The sequence below is a fragment of the Peromyscus maniculatus genome, chromosome 16 (assembly GCF_049852395.1).
Source record: "Peromyscus maniculatus bairdii isolate BWxNUB_F1_BW_parent chromosome 16, HU_Pman_BW_mat_3.1, whole genome shotgun sequence".
Classification (NCBI taxonomy): Eukaryota; Metazoa; Chordata; class Mammalia; order Rodentia; family Cricetidae; genus Peromyscus; species Peromyscus maniculatus.
The window spans coordinates 34,902,490-34,923,925 of NC_134867.1; the positions used below are offsets into that span (position 1 = coordinate 34,902,490).

At 41.1% G+C, this 21,436-nt stretch overlaps 1 protein-coding gene across 4 annotated transcripts in view; it reads left to right on the forward strand.

Moving 5' to 3' along the window:
* Positions 1–21,436, forward strand: part of Akap7 (A-kinase anchoring protein 7) — a 141,183-nt gene that overhangs the window by 32,174 nt on the left and 87,573 nt on the right. For all 4 annotated transcript variants that reach the window (XM_076552618.1, XM_076552616.1, XM_076552617.1 and 1 more), the window contains one exon: positions 741–901. In XM_076552618.1, the coding sequence (XP_076408733.1) occupies positions 741–901 (161 nt within the window). The remainder of the gene's footprint in view (positions 1–740; positions 902–21,436) is intronic.

Below are 21,436 nucleotides of genomic sequence, written 5' to 3' on the forward strand. Positions count from 1 at the left end.
TCTCGGTCTTATGTGGTCCAGGTTGGCTTCAAATTCGCAGTCCTCCTGTCTCAGCCTCCAGGGTGCTTTGTTTACAGGCATGTGCTACCACATCTGACTTAGAAGTTTCCTGATGAATAATGAAATAGTAGTATCTCAGTTAGTCAGGGTTTCTGTTGCTGTGAAGAGACACCATGACCACGGCAGTTCTTATAAAGAAAGCATTTCACTGGGGCTGGCTTACAGTTCAGAGGTTTAGTCCATTATTGTCATGGCAGGAAACACGCAGTAGGCAGGCGGAAATGGTGTTCGAGAAGGAGCTGAGAGTTTTACATCTTGATTAGCAAGCAACAGGAAGTGGCCTGACACTGGGTGTCGCTTGAGCATAGTAGACCTCAAAGCCCGCTTCCACACTGACACACTTCCTCCAGCAAGGCCATACCTCCTAATAGTACCATCCCCTATGGGCCAAGCATTCAAACACTTGAGTCTGTGGGGGCCGTTCCTATTCAAACCACCACAGTATTGCTTTTATGTCTTTAATGGTAATTATAATTAGGAAAAGATTTAATTTACCTCTTCTATAGTTGTTTAAAAACTAATATTGGTCTTAACCACAGGTTAGATCTAAAAGATATTTTGAACTTTGAAATATATAAATATATGAAACTTATCTTTTAAAAGTGGATTTCTTTGTTTCTTATTTGGTTTTGTCTATTTTATTACTTATCATATTGCTGAAAAATATTGTCTCTCACTAGTGGTACTGATGCGCTTTTGGAATTGAAGCCATTCGTTGAGGAAATCCTTCAAGGGAGGAACTTGACTTTGCCCTTCCAAGGGATCGACACTTTCCGCAGTCAGGTTGGCTTTGTGAAGCTGGCGGATGGAGATCACATCAACACACTTACGGAGATAGCAGGTAGGGCAGACAGCACTGTACTCCTGCAATCGCATGTGTGGTTTTCCAGTGGTTGTCATAGAGATTTGGTGTCTTTGAACTTGGAGGGCCAGGATAACCTCACTCTGCATGGGAACTGCTTCGGGTGTTGGTTGTTTCAGTAGTGGCTAAAAGTGTGGTAAGTTCTCTTGAGGGCACTGTTAATTCTGGAGCTTTCTAGAGAAGATACAAAACTGGATTCAAGCATGAACCACAAGTTCAAAGGGTCCCTTTGTTTTTCATGAGATTTGACTAAGATTGGCATTTGATAAGTATTGAATGAATGAATGACAGTCACCATGTTCCTATTCAGAGGCTTGAGGGAATTGTCACCGTTATTACAGAGAGTCAGTCAATGAATCAGCCACATTTCCATTTATATAGCTCCCTCTTCCTTTTTTGACTATGGTTTGCTGAGGAGAATGTCTGTTCCCGAGTGTCAAAGGCCACACATTTATTGGAGGTCATTTACAGCTGATACACTCAATTGCAGTACAGTGAGGACGGAATGGGTGGGTGAATTTTGAGTTTGACTGACAGATTGGGTGACTGACAGGTTGGGTGACTGACAGGTTGGGTGTTAGCCTACAAACTCCCAGCAGTGCTTGTAATGTTATCTTGTGCAATCATATTGTAGGGTCCCTCATCCTTGGTCTGAACACACTATCAGTGTTGGGTCTATACTTGGTTTACATTTATCTTTTGAGGTTTTGTTTCCCCCCCATCTTTATTCTTTTCTAATCCTCTTTTCTTTCCTCTCCCTCTTAACCACTCTACCTACTTTGTTTCTTCTCCTTTAAACCACCTATTTAAAAGAGAATTTAGCAACTGAACATCTAGGACCAAAATGAAAGTTCAGGTTCCAGCTAACTCTTGTCTTTACGGTCTCTCCCTTGGCCTGCCTCCATTTAATTTGGCTATCATCCTGAAGTTGGTGTCTATTATTTCCTTGTATTTCCCCCAAATATGTGCATATTTATTTTAGTTGGTTTTAACATAATAAAAAGAATACCAAGTTGTCTGTGACCTTTTAGGATATGCTTTCATTCTTCATATTATATTACCTCTGTGCATTAATAATTGCTTATTCAAAAGCACACTTTAGTGGAAGGGCGGGTGGAGTGGAGTCAGTTTTCACTGTTGGTTTTTCTTTTATGTTTTCTAGTATTTGAGGTTAGTGTTTTGTGAATGGCAGTGTTTTCATAGGGTTTCTCCTCACTCAGGTATCTGTTAAAATAGAATGGCATTAACAGCGGTGCCATTAGTACTGTCTGGCATATAGCTTCAGTTCATTCAGGTGCTATCCATTCAGGTGTATTAAACAAAGAGCCATAGCCGGGCGGTGGTGATGCATGCCTTTAATCCCAGCACTCCAGAGGCAGAGCCAGGCGGATCCCTGTGAGTTCAAGGCCAGCCTGGTCTACAGAGTGAGTTCCAGGATAGGCTCCAAAACTACACAGAGAAACCCTGTCTCAAAAAACCAAACAAACAACAAAAACAAACAAACAAACAAACAAACCCCAAAGAGCTGTTTATCTTTCAGTAAAAGATTTCTTTTATTTACTTGGAATATATTTTACATAAGAGCATTTTACCTGGGTTATGAATATAAAATTTGCTATTGATGTTATTGGTCAAACAGCCACATTCATCTTCACTAAGGTTTTGATAAATTTATTTTCTCTAAATTCATTTCTTTTACATAATGCCAGACTCAAGGAATTGCACTTGAGTGGAACTATTCATTACTTTAACATATAATTAGCTAGCACCGGGTAGGTGCTTGGGATAGTGAACTGAACTGAAATTCTTGGTCCTGAGAAGCAGTCTTATACAGGAACAAATGGGTGAGAGGGTGTGGAGGGACGTGGTGATTTTTATACCTAGAGGTGGGTGCAGAGTACTAAAGGCATACGGGAGACCCTTATGTATTGAAGTTTTCACAGGAGATAGAGCACTGAGCTGAGATTTGAAGGTACTTAACAAGCATTCTGGTTAAGAAAAATGAAAGAAGGCAGGCAGAGGAAGACTGTGTGCAAAGAAATCAAGACATCTTTAGGGACTCTCAGGTAGTTCAGTTTTTATCTTTAAATTTATTTATTATTTGGGTCTGTGTCTGTCTGTCTGTCTGTCTGTTTGTCTGTGTCTGAGTGTGGGACTGCATGTGCCACGCTGCGTGTGTGGAGGTCAAGGACAGCTTTGTGCAGATGGTTTTCTCCTCTCACTTTTACAAGGGCTCTGGGAATTCCACGCAGGCCACCAGGCCTGCACAGCCAGCGCCATCCTGCCTAAGCCACCCTCCCAGCCTGGAGTTCAGTTTTATTGGCGTTTAAATTGCAAACCCAGGAGAATCGGTAAAAGGAAATTCATACCATAAGGGAACACAGAAAGTGAAAAAAATCATTTTAGGAAAATGGTGAAAGCTTTAAATAGTGGTTAAGGGGAGTAGAGAGGAAAATTTTATGAAGCAGTATATGATGGGATGGCAGATCAGTGCAAGTGTGTTTAGGACGACATTCCAGAGACTCATCATTTCTTATTTTCTTGGGTCTATTCTGAGCATGGAATGGAGAGAGGAAGCTGAATGAATGTATACTTGATCCTTACGTGCAGAGGTATTAAAAAGAGCATGGGCACTGGGCAGAGAGTGCTGGACAGTGTCCGATGCTGTGTTACCTAATTTCTATTCAGATGTGAAATAAAGCGGGATGGTGTTGGGATGAGTGCTGGACGGTGTCTGATGCTACGCTATCCAGTTTCTATTAGAGAAAGAAATAAAGTCGGGGGAGGTTGATATTGCAAGACTGGGGCAAGAGGTCTGGAGATTAGTGTTAATAGAAAGAAGCCTACCAGTGAGAAAGCTGTAAGTGTGAGTGATGGCCAGAGAACACTATATTGAATTTTGAGAGTTCAGGGGAATTGATCGTAACAGAGGCTAATGGAATCTTCTCCCTCTATTTTCACAAAGAGGAGCAAGTGATAGAAATTCAAAGACCAAAATGATTAAAGCTCATTGTAGAGTTCAGTAAGGTTACCAGATAAAGTATCAGTATAAAAATATGGTAGATAATGGAGGCCAGTAAGATGGCCGGGTGGGTCAAGGCGCTTTCCACCAAGCCTGCCTGAGTTGGATCCTCTTGGCTCACATGGTAGGAGAGAGCTGACTCCTGCAAGTTGCCCTTTGACCTCCATATAGTCACTGTGCTCAAGTGTGAGTGTGTGCACATGCCCACATGTAAATAAATGTAAAAAATAAAAGGAGATACATTGAAGTACCGAATTTTCTAATGGGCCGTCATTGATAATGGCAACGAAATCATAAGAATGCGAACAACCTACCCTAGGATATGTGCTAGCCTTTTGTGGAGAGAATATTTTAACTATATCTTTGCTAGGTGAATTTGTCAGATGCTTTCTTCATTTTTCCCTTTTCTTTTTCATTTGTTGTGAAAACATCTCTTAACACTCCATGAGAAATACATTTCTAGACTAAACCAGACCATCAGCAAGTTGCATACTTACTTGCATAAAACCGTGTCTTTATAGAAGGGATAAGGCAAAGTTGCTTTAAAATGTTTTGCCTTCTTTTTAAGACTTTATAAGTACATGATTTATGGAAAGTTTACTTATGTATTTAAAAGTAAATGTGAAATAACCAAAAAAGCTGATTGGAAAAATTGTTTTTTTAAATATATTCTTGTTTTAAGACAGAGTCTCATGTAGCCCAGGCTGGTCTCATATTCACTTTGTAGTTGAGAACATGCATCACCATGCCTGGGTTATGGGTGCTCAGATTGAACCAGTGTGTGCTAGTCAGATCCTCTACTAACTGAGCTATATCTCCACCCCAACCAGAATTTATTTTTTAATTTCAGTTTCGAAACTGGGTTCTTTAAATTTTTTTTTTTTAAAAAGAACAGGCTTCTTGTAATTTGGTTTTTTAAAAAAATTCTTATTTCATGTGCATTGGTGTTTAGCCTGCATGTATGTCTGTATGAGGGTGACAGATTCAACTGGAACTTGAAATACAGACCGTTGTGAGCTGCCTTGTGGGTGCTGGGAATTGAACCCTGGTTCTCCAGAAGAATAGCTTGTGCTCTTAATTACTGAGCCATCTCTCTGATCCCAACAAATCATTTTTTTTTTTTTTTTTTTTTTTTTTGGTTTTTTCGAGACAGGGTTTCTCTGTGTAGCTTTGCGCCTTTCCTGGAGCTCACTTGGTAGCCCAGGCTGGCCTCGAACTCACAAAGATCCGCCTGGCTCTGCCTCCCGAGTGCTGGGATTAAAGGCGTGCGCCACCACGCCCGGCTTCCAACAAATCATTTTTGATATGATGCTATTGGATGATTAGCTCATGCTTCCTGAGACAGAAAGGCTCTGCTGTCAGAAGGCTTAGGCTTTAACTTATTTTAATTTAGACTGCAGGACACTTGACCTGTCTTTCTTGTTCGAGTCCTCCTTTGTTTCTTTTCCCTTATTTTCTCATCATTTATCATGCTATCCAGTTCTTTGGAGTCATCTTAAGCCCTGTTTTAGGGTAGGGTACACTGAAGTATGCACAAGCAACCATTCAAACAATAACACTTCGAAGCCAAGTAGGATGTAAGAAGCATTAGCTGGCCAAAGGGAAGGCATGTCTAAGAGCTTTGAGGGCAGAGCATTCCAGAATTGATGCCCACAGTCAACAACCCTAATGTATTTTTTTTCTGACTGACTACTCAAGAGAAAATGCTAGACCTAAATCTTTTCTTTTGTAATATAAATATCACTGAAACATTTCTAATTAGCCATTCAGTCATTGTCCTTTTCAATAATTCAATGGGTGCTTGCAACATTAAGAATTCCATCCATTCTCTGCAAATCTTCTCACAAAAGTATTTTCCAGCATTGATGAAAGCTCCATTGTGTGGTGAAGAATGTGAAATCTCACCAGCTTTAATGGGAACAGGAACCGATGGATGTTCATTTGTCATTTTAGCAAAGGCCTCTGCTCTTGTAATTCCTTTCTTTCTTCCAGATGCATTAGGGACTACTGCTTAGAAGTATTTATATTCTGAAACTTGCAGCAAAACATTACAGAGGATAGAAAACGTAGGGAAAACATTACCGCTTGGTAAACTCACTTTTAACTTGTTATGTGAGCATTGTACTGTTGCTTTTGTTTATTGTTTTCATGTATACGTGTAAGAAATCTAGGTATTTTAATAGTCATGGGAGATTTTCATTTATCTACATATTGAAGCAACAGATTTTGTTTATTTACGTTGTTGGTTTGAGAAAAGTGTTTGTTTGTTCTGTATCCCCTACTGGCGTGACACTAGGTAGCCCAGGCTACTCTGAACTTGAAGCAATCCTCCTGTCTCAGCTTCCCAACTGCTGACATTATATATGTGTGCCACAATGCCAGTTGTCAAGGACTAGGCGGTGCACTGGGAACGCCTGGCACTGGAGTTTACTTGGCACCCCCATTTATGGACATACTCATGTAGTCAAAGTATAGACATTTTTTTCAGTATTTTATTTCTTTATAGTCATTGAATTTTTTTTTTTTTGGTATTGGGGATCGAATGGAGGCCTTGGCTCCTCTTAGTGTATGTTCTATCATTGAGTTCCACCCCTAGTCTCTAGATTTAGTTTTAAAGGAAATCTTCAGGATCAGGTTATATGAGTCCAACAGCATCATTACCAGGATCTCTTTCTGGTCTCCCTCAGTTCCCTGATCTTTTTGAAAGAAGCCAAGGAAGGAAGACACACAGGTAGGTAAGGCTTGTTACAGAGTAATGTGAAGCCCTCTGAAGATGAGGGTGGGCAGTGGCCAAGGGACCACTGTCCTATCTGCACATTAGGCAGGTTTCTAAGGTCTGCACCAGCCAGCTTCCTGGTGGATTTTCCTGTCTAGGTGATTGACCCTGTTAGGTAGAGTCGATGGTACATCCTTGCTTTTTATCAGGTGATCTTCCAGATAGTAACCTTATAAGGGTTAGGGCTCATGAAACCAGCTTTAGATAGTGACCCATGACCTTTGCGGCAGTTCAGGATGTCATATTCCCTCCCGGGGCCACAGATATGACTCAGGTCTCATTCCTCCAATAGTAACAGAGTTCGGAGTTCTAGTCCTTGTTTATACAGGCTGTCGATTATGAGATGGGGTCTGCCCCCTAATATTCCCTAAGCCTGCAGATAGCTGACTAGCTATCTAATGGTATCAGTGCATTAATTTAGTAATAATTTTTTTTTTTTTCGAGATAGGGTTTCTCTGTGTAGCTTTGCGCCTTTCCTGGGACTCACTTGGTAGCCCAGGCTGGCCTCGAACTCACCGAGATCCGCCTGGCTCTGCCTCCCGAGTGCTGGGATTAAAGGTGTGTGCCACCACCGCCCGGCATAATTTTGTTTTTATAGTATATCTAACTATTTGTTCAAATGGTGTATTCTAACTTTCAGAAGAATATGTTTTATCAGGAGATCATTAAAAAACTTTGTTATAAACTGTGTGTGTTTGTGTGTGTGTGTTTATGCCTACATAGGAATATTAAAATTTTGTTCAGAACAATGGAGCCAGAGCTACTCAGACATAATAGAGAGCAGGAGAATTTGTAAAGGATGTAAATAGTGTGATTTATCTAATTTTAATTTTAATTGAGAGAAGTTTTAGTTCTTAAGTTAAATTTTTTTTTTTTTAAATTTTCCAACACAGGGTTTCTCTGTGTAGCTTTGGTGCCTGTCCTGGATCTTGCTCTGTAGACCAGGCTGGCCTCGAACTCACAGAGATCTGCCTGTCTCTGCCTCCCGATTGCTGGGACTAAAGGCGTGTCCCACCACCACCGGGCTGATTAATTTATTTTTACTTTATGTGCATAGGTGTTTTGTATGCATGTATGTCTCTGCACCACGCGTGTGCCTGGTGTGTATGGAGGTCAAAGTAAGCATCACATATCCCCTGGAACTGGAGTTACATATGGTTATGAGCCACTATGTGGGTGCTGGGAACTGTACCTGAGTCCTCTGGAAGAGCAGCCAGTGCTCTTAACCACTGAGCCATCTCTTCCATCTCCAAAAGCATTTTAAACTAAGGACTGAGTTTGAGAAGCTGACAAATCATTCTCTATCCTCCTGCCCTTCCTCTGAAGAAGGTTAAGAACTTAGAAAGAATTTTCTAACCATCCATGGAAGCGGGTTGTCTGGCTTAAATTTGAGAGGTTGCCTTCCTTGTATCTGGAGGAAAGGAATGCCCTTTTCTCTGCAGGCATGGGGACACAGAGAAGCTTTGCTAAGTTCTCCCAGCCATCAGTCACACTTTGCATCTAATTGTACTTCTTTGTAACTATCCACTTGATTAAACCCACCTTAAAAGACACACAGTTTGGGATTGGAGCCAAGACTCAGAGGTTAAGAGCACTGGCTGTTCTTCCAGAGGTCCTGAGTTCAATTCCCAACAAACACATGATGGCTTACAACTATCTAGAATGTGATCTTATGCCCTCTTCTGGCCTGCAGGCATACATGCAGGCAGAACACTACATACATAAAATACATGAAAAGAAATCCACAGGAGTTACCTGCTTTTTTGGGGGGGTGGTCCTCAGTTTTTTTTGTGTGTGTCCCAAGTCACATAAAACTTCTACTAAATAAAACTGTGTGCTTTTCTTGTTAGTTTGTCTTTTGTTATAGAATTCTAAGCCATTGACGTAAGTAAACAATGGGCTGTGTCTGTCCCCCCCCCCCCCCCCCCCCCCGCCCCCTTCCCCATCAGCCTTGAATTACACAAGCAGATATGCTGTTACTAATTCTTTTTGTTTTTCTGATCTGAATGGTTGTTTTGTGCTGGAGTCATGAAGAGGCCAAGCCCATCTTCGCGTTCCTTCATGTACCTGTGGGTTTGTGGGGGGCTCTTGGACACATGCCAGTATTTGACCTCAGGGGCTCTGGGTCACATCTTCTTACCTTGATCTTGTTTCCTAGAGTAAAACAGCACCAGCTCCTTTCCTAGCACGATCCTGTAGCCTTAGAGATTATGAAGAGACAGAAAACTGAATTCATATGACATTTCTTTACATTTCCAATGATGAAATTGCTCTGAAAAGCTTTTTGCATAAAAATGGATATAGAATTTTGTTCATTTTCTTAAGCAAAATGCAATTTGTTAAGAAGGTTATTAGATTGAGAGATTGCTGAAACTTTAGCCGGTTGGAATTATAATGGTCTTTGCATACTTTTGTTCAAAATGAGAAAAGTGCCCCTGGTTAGTATGATAAATGATTCCAAGTACATTTCTCTCATAAAAGAGAAAATGAAAGGCTTTAGGATGCTCATTTGAGCATTATGCTTTCTCCTGTTTTGACTGTCATTTCCCCTAAGATGGAGAGGACAAACTATTTCTGGTTCCTTGTAAGGAATTTGTTCCGTCCCAGCGTTTCTGGGCCTGCCCAGGCTGCCGTGTGACCTCAGGAAGGTCTGGACTTCCTGTCTGCCGGTGTCTCCGGAGCTTGCCGACCCTTTACCCTATGGCCTGGACATGTCAGGACAACTTTGCCACACTTCCTTCATGTACCAGAGAGCAGGCTGCCTGCAGCCATCCTGAGCCAGCGCTTCCATTTCTGCCTGTTTGCGTGCGACACCCTCCGTGCTTTCTCTCTGTCCTCATTTCTCTCTTAACCCTTTCCCTCGTCCTCTCTTTCAGTTACTTGATTTTCAGTCAGACGTAGGAATGAACTCCCTTTGTGGTTTTTTTCTTTAAATCATCTCAAATTAAAAAAAAAATTTTTTTTCAAGACAAGGGTTTTTTTGTGTAGCTTTGCCCTTTCCTGGAACTCACTCTCTAGACCAGGCTGGCCTCGAACTCACAGAGATCCTCCTGTCTCTGCCTCCCGAGTGCTGGGATGAAAGGCGTGTGCCACTGCTGCCTGGCTTTAAAAATATTTTTTAAAGATTCATTGTATTTTCCTTTGATGTGTGTGTGTGTGTGTGTGTGTGTGTGTGTGTGTGTGTGTGTGTGTGTACACGTGTACACGAACCATGTGTGTGGAGGCCAGAAGAGGGCGCTGTATCTGGGGTTAAGCTCCGGATGTGGGTGATGGGAACAGCACCTGGGTCCTCTGCAAGAGCAGTAGGATCTCTTAACCTCCGGCTTTTTCTCCAGCCTCTGTAGTCAGCTTACAAAGATGAATTCATTTAGTTGCAGTACAGCTGTGACTTAGGGCTCGTCATCGCCCTCGCTTGCCGGATAGAGGAACTTGTTAGTAAGGGGCGGAGCTGCCGTGTATAAATCCTGGCACTTTGACTGCAGATTCTATGCTGCGTAATTTTATGGTAATCTGTCCGTTTTTAAATTAGCTGCTGGGCTCCCCAGACATTTTCTGAGAATACTCACTTACCTTCTTGGCTTAGCTGAAAGCCAGTTTTTGTTTTTGTTTTTTTTTTTTAAATCTAGAATGGCAGTTTCTGTTGGTGGGGAGGCTGCTCATTTCAATCCATCATACCCAAGGCCCAGAGATGCCACCCCAGTCTCCTGGTTCTTTCTTTGAACTGCCAGCACCCGTATAATGATATGGAGACTTTTTAATAATTATCCAAGCTTTGCCTTAAGGCTTGTTCCCAATTAGCTCTTAAAACTTAAATTAACCTGTTTATAGTAATCTATGTTCTGCCACGTGGCTTATTACCGCTCCTCAGTACTGTAGATCCATCTGACTTCCTCTTCAGATTCTTTCCCAGAGTTCCTATCTCTTCCTGGAAGTCCCGCCTATCCTCTCCTGCCTAGCTATTGGCTGTTCACCTCTTTACTAAACCAATCAGAAGGTGCCTTAGGTGGGTGATGTAAACAGGGACACACCATCACAGAGTGCAAAAAGATGGTCCCAGCAGCCGTTCATCAATTTGTTCTTGCGTTGACCTCACAGATGCCTTCCCTCATTGCTCGTTCATGGCGTCTGGCTTTGTTACCCCCACCTCCCCTTTCTGCTGTCATCCTGACATGTCCTCTCACTTATTGAAGCTTTTTGTTTCTCAGCCATACTGGGACTCCTGCTTACTGCGCTAATAGAACGGCAAACCGGCAAACCGTGTGAGCGCACCGGTTCAGAGCGAGCTTTGGAGCCAAGGTAAAGCCTCTGGCTCTCGTAGTTTTTGTCAGGTCTTTTAGCACAACCATGGGACAAGTAACCAACACCAGGACTGAGAGAATTTCTAATAGTCTATAAGGTCAGAGTTGGGTATGCTCAAGAACACAAGCTGAAACGCAGACCTGGGCTGGTGAGAGTGTGTGACCTGACGGCTTCTTTGCGCTTGCCTGTGGTAGACGGGATGACATTCATTACACGAAGCTGTCATTTTGAAGACTTGCTTTTAAGAATGAAATGTTAGCCAGGCAGTGGTGGCTCAAGCCTTTAATCCCAGCACTCGGGAGGTAGAGGCAGGTGGATCTCTGTGAGTTCGAGGCCAGCCTGGTCACACAGAGTGAGTTCCAGGACAGCCAGGACTGTTACACAGAGAAACCCTGTCTCAAAAAACAAAACAAAACAAAAAAAACCCCAAAACAAACAAACAAGCAAAAAAACCCAAAAATAATAAAAAAAAGAAAGTATGAAATGTTTTAAAATTTTGTTTGATGGTTTTGCATAGTAATAAATTAACACTATTTTAAATGAGAAGTATAAAGTTTTTAAATTGAAGTTGGTCGTAGCATTATGCCAGCCTTTATTTTGAAACACAATTCAGATCCCTTATGAAAACCATCTAAAAATGAAATGGATTTAGGTAGTAGAAACAGGTCTCCTTAAAATAGTAACACTGGGAATGACAAAAAGCGTTTCCTGCTTTGATTTCTTTGAAGTGTCGGGTGACTGAAGAGTGATTCTAAAATCTTACTCATTTTCCTCATATTATATGTGACATGGTTGTATGATAACTTACACTGACGTTAGAAAGAATCTCCCAACTGAAAATCATGGAAAGAGATTGCTTGGTGTTGTAAGACATATTACTGCATCACAGATCAGTTATTTTTTTTTTTAAGGATAACTTTAATAACCATTCTTGTTATAACCACACAGTAAAACAGAGTATGCTATAGACCACCTAGCTCACATTTAACACGTGAGTTTGGTTTAGATAATGTCTGTAGCTATTGATTCTGGGTCTGAATGTTGTCACCAGGTTCAGAGAAAAAGGCATTAACATTTATCAAAATTAAAAAAAATAAATTTATTTACAGTTGGGCCCAAACTGGTGAGAGACCAATTTTAATCTGCCTCTGTCTTGCCCACAGCTGTGTGACAGCCAGAGAGACAAAGGCGGGACTTTTATGTGTGTGTAAATTCGGCTTAGGTCCCTGTCACTCCCAGAACAGGGACGGAGGCGAGGGTCCCGAGGGAGAAGCAGGGACTTGGAGGTACCCCCATTTTTACTTCCAGCATGCTCTTCCCATGGGTCCTCAGGCTTAGCACCCCTGTTCTAATTTCTCCTTATTTGGGGCCATTCCTCAGTCTGGATTTGAGGACCTGTGCCATCTGGTTGGCTGCCTGTTCCTCATGAAGGTGTGGATCCTATCACCAGCACTTGAAGCGTGAGAGGAAAGAGGTCATTTTATGCTTGTGACTGAAAGATCCTCTGAGGAGATTGTAAACTGGAGCCCAGGTTGGAAGCGTCTGATAGCGCCTCTAGTGGAAGGGTGGGTAACATGCGTAGGAACTGCCCCTCTGTGCCCCTTTGCTTTAGTTACTGCTTTTGATAGGCTGTTTTGATCATCTTCCTGCCTCCGAGTGTGTGTGTGCACGCGCATACATTGCACATGAGTGTGAGTACACATGCCATGCAGAGGCTAGAGAAAACTGTCAGTGAAATTAGATTTTAAGAAAATTAAAGCTTACTTCAGTATCTGCCTCTTTTTAAGTTCTTTTTGAGTAAAGTTCAATTTATAACAGATTAAATAAGGTATTATTTTTAGAATGTAAGTTTCATTGACCCAACTTTCATAAAAATTATGATCCTGGCGATCATAAATAGTGCCTGTTGCCTTCACATATTCTACAGTTAAGTAAAACTGGTTCCTGAGTTACTGAACTCTTCACGGACACATAATTATAATTATTTTTGTAATTACCATTATCTGTCACTCTCTGCCTTACTGCTTTGAAACATGGTCTCACTGGACCAGAAGCTCACCCTTTCAGCGAGGCGGCTGACCGGTGAGCCTCGGGATCTGCCTCTCTCCTCTGCTGATGTTAGGGTTGCAGACACAGGCAGCCATGCTTGGCCTGTGCACGACGCTGGGCATTCACACCCTGGTTCTCACGTTAGTTCAGCAAGAGTTTTTACTCACTGGGCCATCTCCCCAGCCCTGGATGAACTTTGTTCTTGGAAGTCATTGATCATGGGGTTCCTTGCGAGGGTTTGGTGTGGTCCCTGTGGGCAGTCTGTTCTTACATAGGAAGAAAAGGCAGGCAGAAGAAAACAAAACCTCCACTGCTCCCTTATTTCTTTTTTGCCAAATTAGAGCAACAAAGGATGTTCTTTCAAAACTTGCCATAGAAAGAGTAGCTCTTAGACTAAGTTAACCTGTAGCCTGTAGTCTGTTATCCATTATTAAACGATCATTAGCATCGTCATGTTACTGCTTTTTTTTTTGGAAACAGGGTTTCTCTCTGTCTCCCTGGCTGTCCTGGAACTCACTCTGTAAACCAGGCTGTCCTGGAACTCAGAGATTCGCCTGCCTCTGCCTCTTGAGTGTTGGAATTAAAGGTGTGTGCCACCAGCAAGCATCCTGGAACAGATGTCCTTATGCACAATTTTGACAGTGTATGCTGACAATGTTGAAACCAGATTATCTGTAAAACCTACATAGTTCTATCAGGTGTCATCTAAGAGCCACCGTTGGAGTAGCATCCAGAAAGAAAGCTCACTATTTAACAGTGAACAAATTGTAAAAACAAGGAGAAATACAGTAGGGATTATCTAAAAAGTTCTAAGTTTAGTCTTTCCCTAGAATGTAATCATACAGAATACCAGGAATTACATTTCAATAATTAAGCTTCAATCGCTTTGTTGTGTTTATACTGATGACATTTTTAGAATTCCTTAGGCACATGACACAGGCCTGTAGACTCCGAATACAGAATGGAAGAATTACTGTTTATTCATTAAGAGCACATATATATCAAAAAAATTAAAAGACATGAAGCTTGGAGGGAGATGGGAGGGTATGAGGGAAAATTAGAGAGAGGAAGTGGTGGATAGATATGATCCATACACATTGTATAAACACATGTAACTTTCAAAAAGTACAACAATATATTAAAAAACATATATGTAAACAATCACATTTTAAATATATTTTGCAATATAAGTTAGTTTTTAGTGCTTACAAATGATACAGTTGAGAAATTTTCTTGAAAATAGTTATTCTTATAAATCTTATATTAAAATTATAATTTTAAACTTATTTTGAAATGAATAAAGCAAGATTATTGAGTTACAGAGACATGACTCATGCTTTTTAAAATTATAATTATGTGTGTATATAGAGTGTTTGTAACTCAGCAACCCAGTTTTAGTTATTTTTAGAGCACATTAAGATGGTAATTAGACACTGTTATTTTAGGAATGTTACAATCTTAAAGATTTTATAAAAGTTATATTAATAAAATATATAATCTAAAAATAATTGCTATTTAGTCTGAGTTATAAATTGCGCTTCACTCAAAAGACCTTACGCAGAGGCAGATGCCTAAGTAAGCTTTGACTTCGTTCTTTAAATAGAGTTCTTCTGTAAATCGATTAAGAGCAGCCAGTATTTTTAAACATAAAGGACTAGTCTGAGCAGGAGAGATGGCTCAGTGGTTGCGGAGGACCTGAGTTTGGTTCCCACAGCACATTGGTTGGTCCATAGCCACTTCCGACACCAGCTCCAAGGGCTCCTCTGTCCCCTTTCAGCGTTTACAGACACCTGGCCACACATGTGCATATGCACACACATACACAGAAACAAAGTTTTTTTTTTTTTTTTTTTTTTTTTTTTAAAGAACTGGCTTCTGGCTTTATATAAGTGTGCTGCAGTTTGGACTTAGAGACTACTATAAGTGATTTATTAGTTGGCAGCTCAATTGTATACATTCTGACTCTCTTCTCTTTTATGAACTTCATGTAGTGGGGTAGAACTTGTGTAGCACATTTTGATCTTTAGTTACCACAGAGTGTAATTGTTGGAGTTTTAGATGATATTATCCCCCAAATCAGAAACAATATAGATATTATCATCATTTATTTATTTATTTTTGGTTTTTCAACACAGGGTTTCTCTGTGTAGTTTTGGTGCCTTCTCTGGATCTTGCTCTGTAGAGCAGGCTGGCCTTGAACTCACAGAGATCCGCCTGGCTCTGCCTCCCGAGTGCTGGGATTAAAGGTGTGCGCCACCACCGCCCAGCTACTATCATCATTTAAACAAATCATTTGTTACTTTCCCCACTTACTTTATAAAATTAGATTTCTACATTACAGAATTCTAAAGGCTACTTATTGTGGTGCACACTGTAAACCTAGGATAATGGGAGGTAGCGTCAGGAAGATCAGAAGTTCAAAGCCATCCTTGACTACATAGTGAATTTGAGGCTAGTCTAAACTTTAATAACCTAATAACCACACCAACTGAAACAGCAAAGCAAAACCACCAAAAACTAAGGGAAGCCATTTTGATAATGTCTTACTCCTAAGTAGACTGTGCTTACGCTGTACTTAGCGCTGGCTTCGGTGTTGACTAGTTGGTAGTCATGTGCACTCACATCTTTACTCCAGACAAATTATGGGTGCTATTTATAGATATGAGACCCGCATGTTCATGAGAAACAGTGTGAAAAGCATGAGGGTTTACCTTCACATCTTATAAAGGTTTTCTGCAAAAACACTTAAAGATGCATTTTTAAAAATTTAGGGCTCAGGCTGTAGCTCAGTCACAGAGCACTTGCCCAGCATGCACAGAGCCCTGGTTCAGTCCCCGGTACCTTGAAAGAAGAAAATCTAAAAGCACTGTGCCCAAAACCAGCAGCAGCTCACCCATTTCAGAAAAGCAGGCAAATCTCTGTAGCCTTTGCTAAGACCATTGGCATCAGTCACACAAACAGATCTGATTGACAGGTTAAGAAAGCTGTAGCTGTCAGTTCTATTTGGAATAGTCTTTTTTAGAGAGAGTCTTGCCATGTAGCTCAAAGTGACTTGACGTTCAGATCTTCTGCCTCAGCATGCCAAGTGATAGGACTACATATGCCGCTATGCCCAGCTGAAATAATCTTTGAGTTGAAATGTCTTTTGCAGTGAAACAGAGAGACATCCGTATAAAACTGTCACTACACTAGGTGATGGCTGTTTTATAACTCATTTACAAGTACAGTACCTTTATGCAAATTAAAAACTCTAGTTTTTTAGTGTGACATTGAAAATAATTTTAGCCAGGTGGTGGTGGTGGCGGCGGCGGCGGCGGCGCACGCCTTTAATCCCAGCACTCAGGAGGCAGAGCCAGGCGGATCTCTGTGAGTTCGAGGCCAGCCTGGGCTACCAAGTGAGCTCCAGGAAAGGCACAAAGCTATGCAGAGAAACCCTGTCTCGAAAAACCAAAAAAAAAAAAAAAAAAAAAAAAAAAAAAAAAAAAGAAAATCATTTTAATTTTAGCTGGGCAGTGGTGGCGCACACTTTCAGACCCAGCACTCGGAAGGCAGAGGCAGATGGATCATGGTGAGTTCCAGGCCAGCCTTGTCTACAGAATGAGTTCTAGGCCAGCCAGGATTACACAGAGAAATTCTGTCATGGAAAACAAAAACAAAGAACTAACCAAACAATTTTTTTAAATGTGTATAGGTGTTTTGCCTGCATGTATGTCTGTGTAGCATGTGTGTGCCTGGTGCCTGCAGAGGCCAGAAGAGGGCATCAGATCCCCTCCAACTGGAGCGATAGGTGGTTTGTTGGCTGCTCTGTGGATGGTAGTAATTTGACCCAGGTCCTCTGGAAGAGCAGCCTGTGCTCTTACCCACTGAGTCATCCCTCCAGCCCCAAAGGTCAGGGCATTTTAAATTAATGGAAAATATATCCTCAGTCATCTTAAATCTTTACTGCTTATAGTTTATTTCCTCCAAAGAAACACTACTAAACTCATTCTCTGAAGCCAGCATTATTATCTGGTATCAAACCCAGATAGAGATATAACAAAAAAAGGGAGACTTTATAGACCAGTTGTTCTGATGGACATAAGCATAGAAATTATCCATCACACACTTGCAAACTGAATTCAAGAGTGCATTAAGAAGATCATATACCATGAACAAATTGGTTTCTTTATGGCGATGCAAGATGGTTCAATGGAAGCAAATAAACAAATATAATGTAGTTCATTAGTAGGCTTAAGGGCAGAGATCGCATGTTCATCTTAATGGATTCAGAAAAGGCGCCATCCCAGAAGGATAGAAGCCTGGAAATGGAACGAATATGCCCCAACATAATAAAGACTGTATATGGCAAGCCTATACTATAACAGGCATTTTACCACACGGAGGAAATCTGAAAGCATGTTCTCTAACATCAGAAATGAGACAGGGGTGCCAACTTTGATCTATTTGATATAGTCTGGAGGTCTTACCTGAAGAAGCACGACAGCAAAATAGAAAGGATACAAGCAAGAAATAATGAGGAAATCAAAATATTTCTACTTGTAAATGACATGAACCTACAGCCCAGAGAATCCAGAGGCTGCTAAGAAATTTAGAGATTAGAAAACTACTTTCAGCTGTGTTGAAGGTCCAAATCAACATACAGAAATTGGTGGTTTTTGCAAGGCCTGGTGGCATGTACCTGAAGCATGGTGGCATGTGCCTGAGGCATGGTGGCATGTTCCTGTAATGCCCGAACTCCATGATCCTCCTGCAAGAGTTCCAGGACAGCCTGATCTACATAATACTTGGTCTCAACAGCAGCAACAGTTCCCTTCTCCAAATAAAATAGGATCAGAAACTTTTTTTTTTTTTTTCCGAGACAGGGTTTCTTTGTGTCGTTTTTTTGGTGCCTGTCCTGGATCTCACTCTGTAGACCAGGCTGGCCTCGAACTCACAGAGATCCGCCTGGCTCTGCCTCCCGAGTGCTGGGATTAAAGGCCTGTGCCACCGCCACTCAGTGATTAGAAACTTTTTAGAAACAATCTAATGATAAACTTGCAGAGAAAGAAATCAGAAAAAAAAAGCCACATTCATAATAGCTTTACACAATAAAACAATGAAAAAAACTCCAACCCCCAACCTAGGAATAAACCTAACCAAGGAATGAAGACATTAGAAGATTCAAAGACTTCTTATGCTCATGGATCAGCAAAATTAATATTGCAAAAATGGCTTTTTAAAAACCAAAGCTTACCTGTAGATTTAACACAGTTCTCAGTGAAATTCCAATGACATTCTTCACAGAACTAGGGAAAAAAAGCCTGAAACTCACAAAAGCACGAAAGACTCCCTTCAGTAGCCAAGGCAATTTTAAGCAGAAACAACACTGGTTGTGGCATTGCAATACTGTTCTTAAAATATGCTATAGAGTCATGGTAGCAAAAGCAGCAAGATCCGAGCATAAAACAGATTCGGGGCTCAGTGGAATGGAATAGAGGGTCAAGGATTCAAAACACATGTAGCTAGAACCACCTGATCTTTGAAAAGGTGCCAAAGACATGTATTTGGGGAAAAGAGTGCCTCTTAAGTATCTGGTGTTGGGAAAACCAGCTAGGCACACATGAAAGTAGAACTGAATCCCCACCATGCTCTGCAAACTCAAAATGGGGCAAAGGCCCTAAAGAAGACCTGAAATTCTGAAGGGCTAGAGAAGAATAAGTCAAAACATTTCAGGATCTACACATGTGTAATGAGCCTCTGAAAAGGGCTCCAGCAGCACAGCAAACAACCCCCAACACTGACCAATGGGGTTGAGTGCAATTAAAAAGGATTTGTGTAGCAAAGGAAATGAGCAGCAGAGGGAGAGACTTCACAGGCAGGTGGAGGAACAGAGGAGAGTGGTTGTAGTTATAGAAGACCAGAGTTTATTTGAACTTAGGGTTCTGGAGGGATAAGAGGAATGGCAGCAGGTGCCATGGGGGCCAAAGCAGGAAACCGAGTGCTCGCGGCTTCAGTGGTGGACACGTAGCAGAGAGAGGGAGCTGGGAAGGACCAGGTCTTTAAACTCTCCAAGCCCATCTCTAGCAGCATGCTTTGTCCATGGAGGCCCTGTCTCCTGAACATCCCCACACAGTGCCACCAACTGTTGAAACAGGTGAGCCTATGGGGGACATCCTCATTCAGACCACCACAGGAATAGAATCTGGGTGATTGGAAGGCAACAGGAGAGACCGCTGTGGGAGTGAAGGGGACCAGCCTGAGGGAAGGAGGAAGGCAGGGAAGGGAAATGGTAGAAAATAAGAGTAGAGTACAATAGTGTAAGTATGACAATGAAAATGTCGTAATGAAGCCATTGTTTCGTATTATGACATAAGCAAATTAGAAAGTTTATTCCCTGTCAATTTTATTCCTCTAAAATATCTGTTCTCCAACTGGGAGACACCATCAGATAATGTCCTATGTGCTTTGCCCCGCCTGCAGGGCTACAACGGGTTCTGGGTTCTCGACCACCCTAAGGAGGGAATGTAGGGACAGGAGATACAAAGGAAAGACACCAAGTCTAGATTCTGATCAAGGTGCAACTTTATTTTCTCCAGAAGGGTTTATATAGTTCCTGCAGGGTGGGGGGAGCAAGAAGCTGCCATCTGCATAAGGTGGGGCAAGCTAACAGGATGTTTGTATAGGATGTTTACAGGGTGAGAGGGTCAAGGACTCTGACTCAATGCCCTGTTACTAGGCAACCTGACTGTAAGATGATCTAGTTCCCTGTCTTATGGGGGGGGGTCTATATTTTTCCACTAATTAGAGATTCTGTCCTTGTCCCTGACACTGCTTTTTTTTTTTTTCCTGATCCTTGGCTGTAAAGCTTGGCTCTGGGCCCCCAAACAAGCTTAGATTAAGAGGAAAAGACATGTATATAAGTTTGCATATATACACATTCCTGTATGTGTACCTACAAACATATGCACATACTTAATCAGCACACGTGTATAAAAAGATGAGTGTATTTACAACTTTGCACCAAATCGTGGAGAGAAAGTTCTTCATCTGATCTTCCCCCAGATATTTTAGAGGAATAAAATTGACAGGGAATAAACTTTCTAATTTGTTTATGTCATAATACAAAACAATGGCTTCATTATGACATTCATAGAAGTGTTAGAAAAAAAAGTATAGAAAAGGTGAAGGAAAGCTAGGAAGTATGTGCTGGTGCCAGTGTGCCCGTCTGGGGACTGCTGGGAGATTACGCTTCCCCTGGGAGAGGAGTCATTTTCCTGATGCTTGGGCTTTGGGGCTGGGCTGCTTTCTTTCTTAGCATGGTATTTCTGTCAGGGACCCTAATTCCTTAGGTCCCAGTTACAGTATTGTCATATAAACAGCCTTAGGAAATGTTAAAAAAAGAAGAAAGGGAAATATGTGGTTTGTAAAAAAGGGTATGTGATCCAAAATATAGGATTCTGTTAAAAATCAGTTTAATAGTTTCCTTTGAAACAATGTTTAGTGACTTCTTTATTTTTAAGTATGAATTTATTACTGCCACAATTTTAAACACTTTATTTTAGTAAAATGCATATAAAGATAAATACGTAAAATCTAAAAAAATATATAAAGCTGTTTTTATTAGGTTCATCAAAATGTTTATTAAATTGTTTTAATGTTCAGCAAGGGCTTCTAGTATTTTAAAAATGTATTTAAATATTTGATTGCATTTGTGTGTGTGTGTGTGTGCGCGCACACACACACACACACACACACACACACACAGGAAAACCCACAGGAGTCTGTTCCGGCCTTCCACCATGTGGCTCCCAGAACTTGAACTCCAGTTGTCCACTGAGGCATCTTACTGCCCCATAAAACATATTTCATATGAATTATTCTTCAGGCAACTCTCTTCACCTTTATCTCCGAGATAAATTATATATTATATATTAGGAAGCACACAGAGTTTATGTCTGAAGGATGCCTGATATATTTGTTGTGTGATTTTCAATTTAGTGCTTGAAGGAATTTCTGTGTTACTTAGGAAGAACTGACAGCCTCTTTCATTATTCATGAGTTCCCCTCCAGAATAAAAGTTAACACAGATGGAAAATGACATGTAATTTTCACATAGTGGAAACTTTTATCTTAAAAGTGATATATGCATAATCACTACCCAGTACTCAGGCTAAGCAATAGATTATGCTGCTATTAGGAACAAAATCAATACCCCTCAGAAAGAAGACATTCCTTTGCCCTCTTTCTATACACCTAGAAAATATACTGTACAGAGAAAACACTAATGAAAATTAAATATGCACTGTGACAAATATTTAAGAGTACTGTGAATAAATATCGTCAAAGATTTTAGGCCTAGAGAGTTATGAGGGAAGTTAGGTCAAAATCG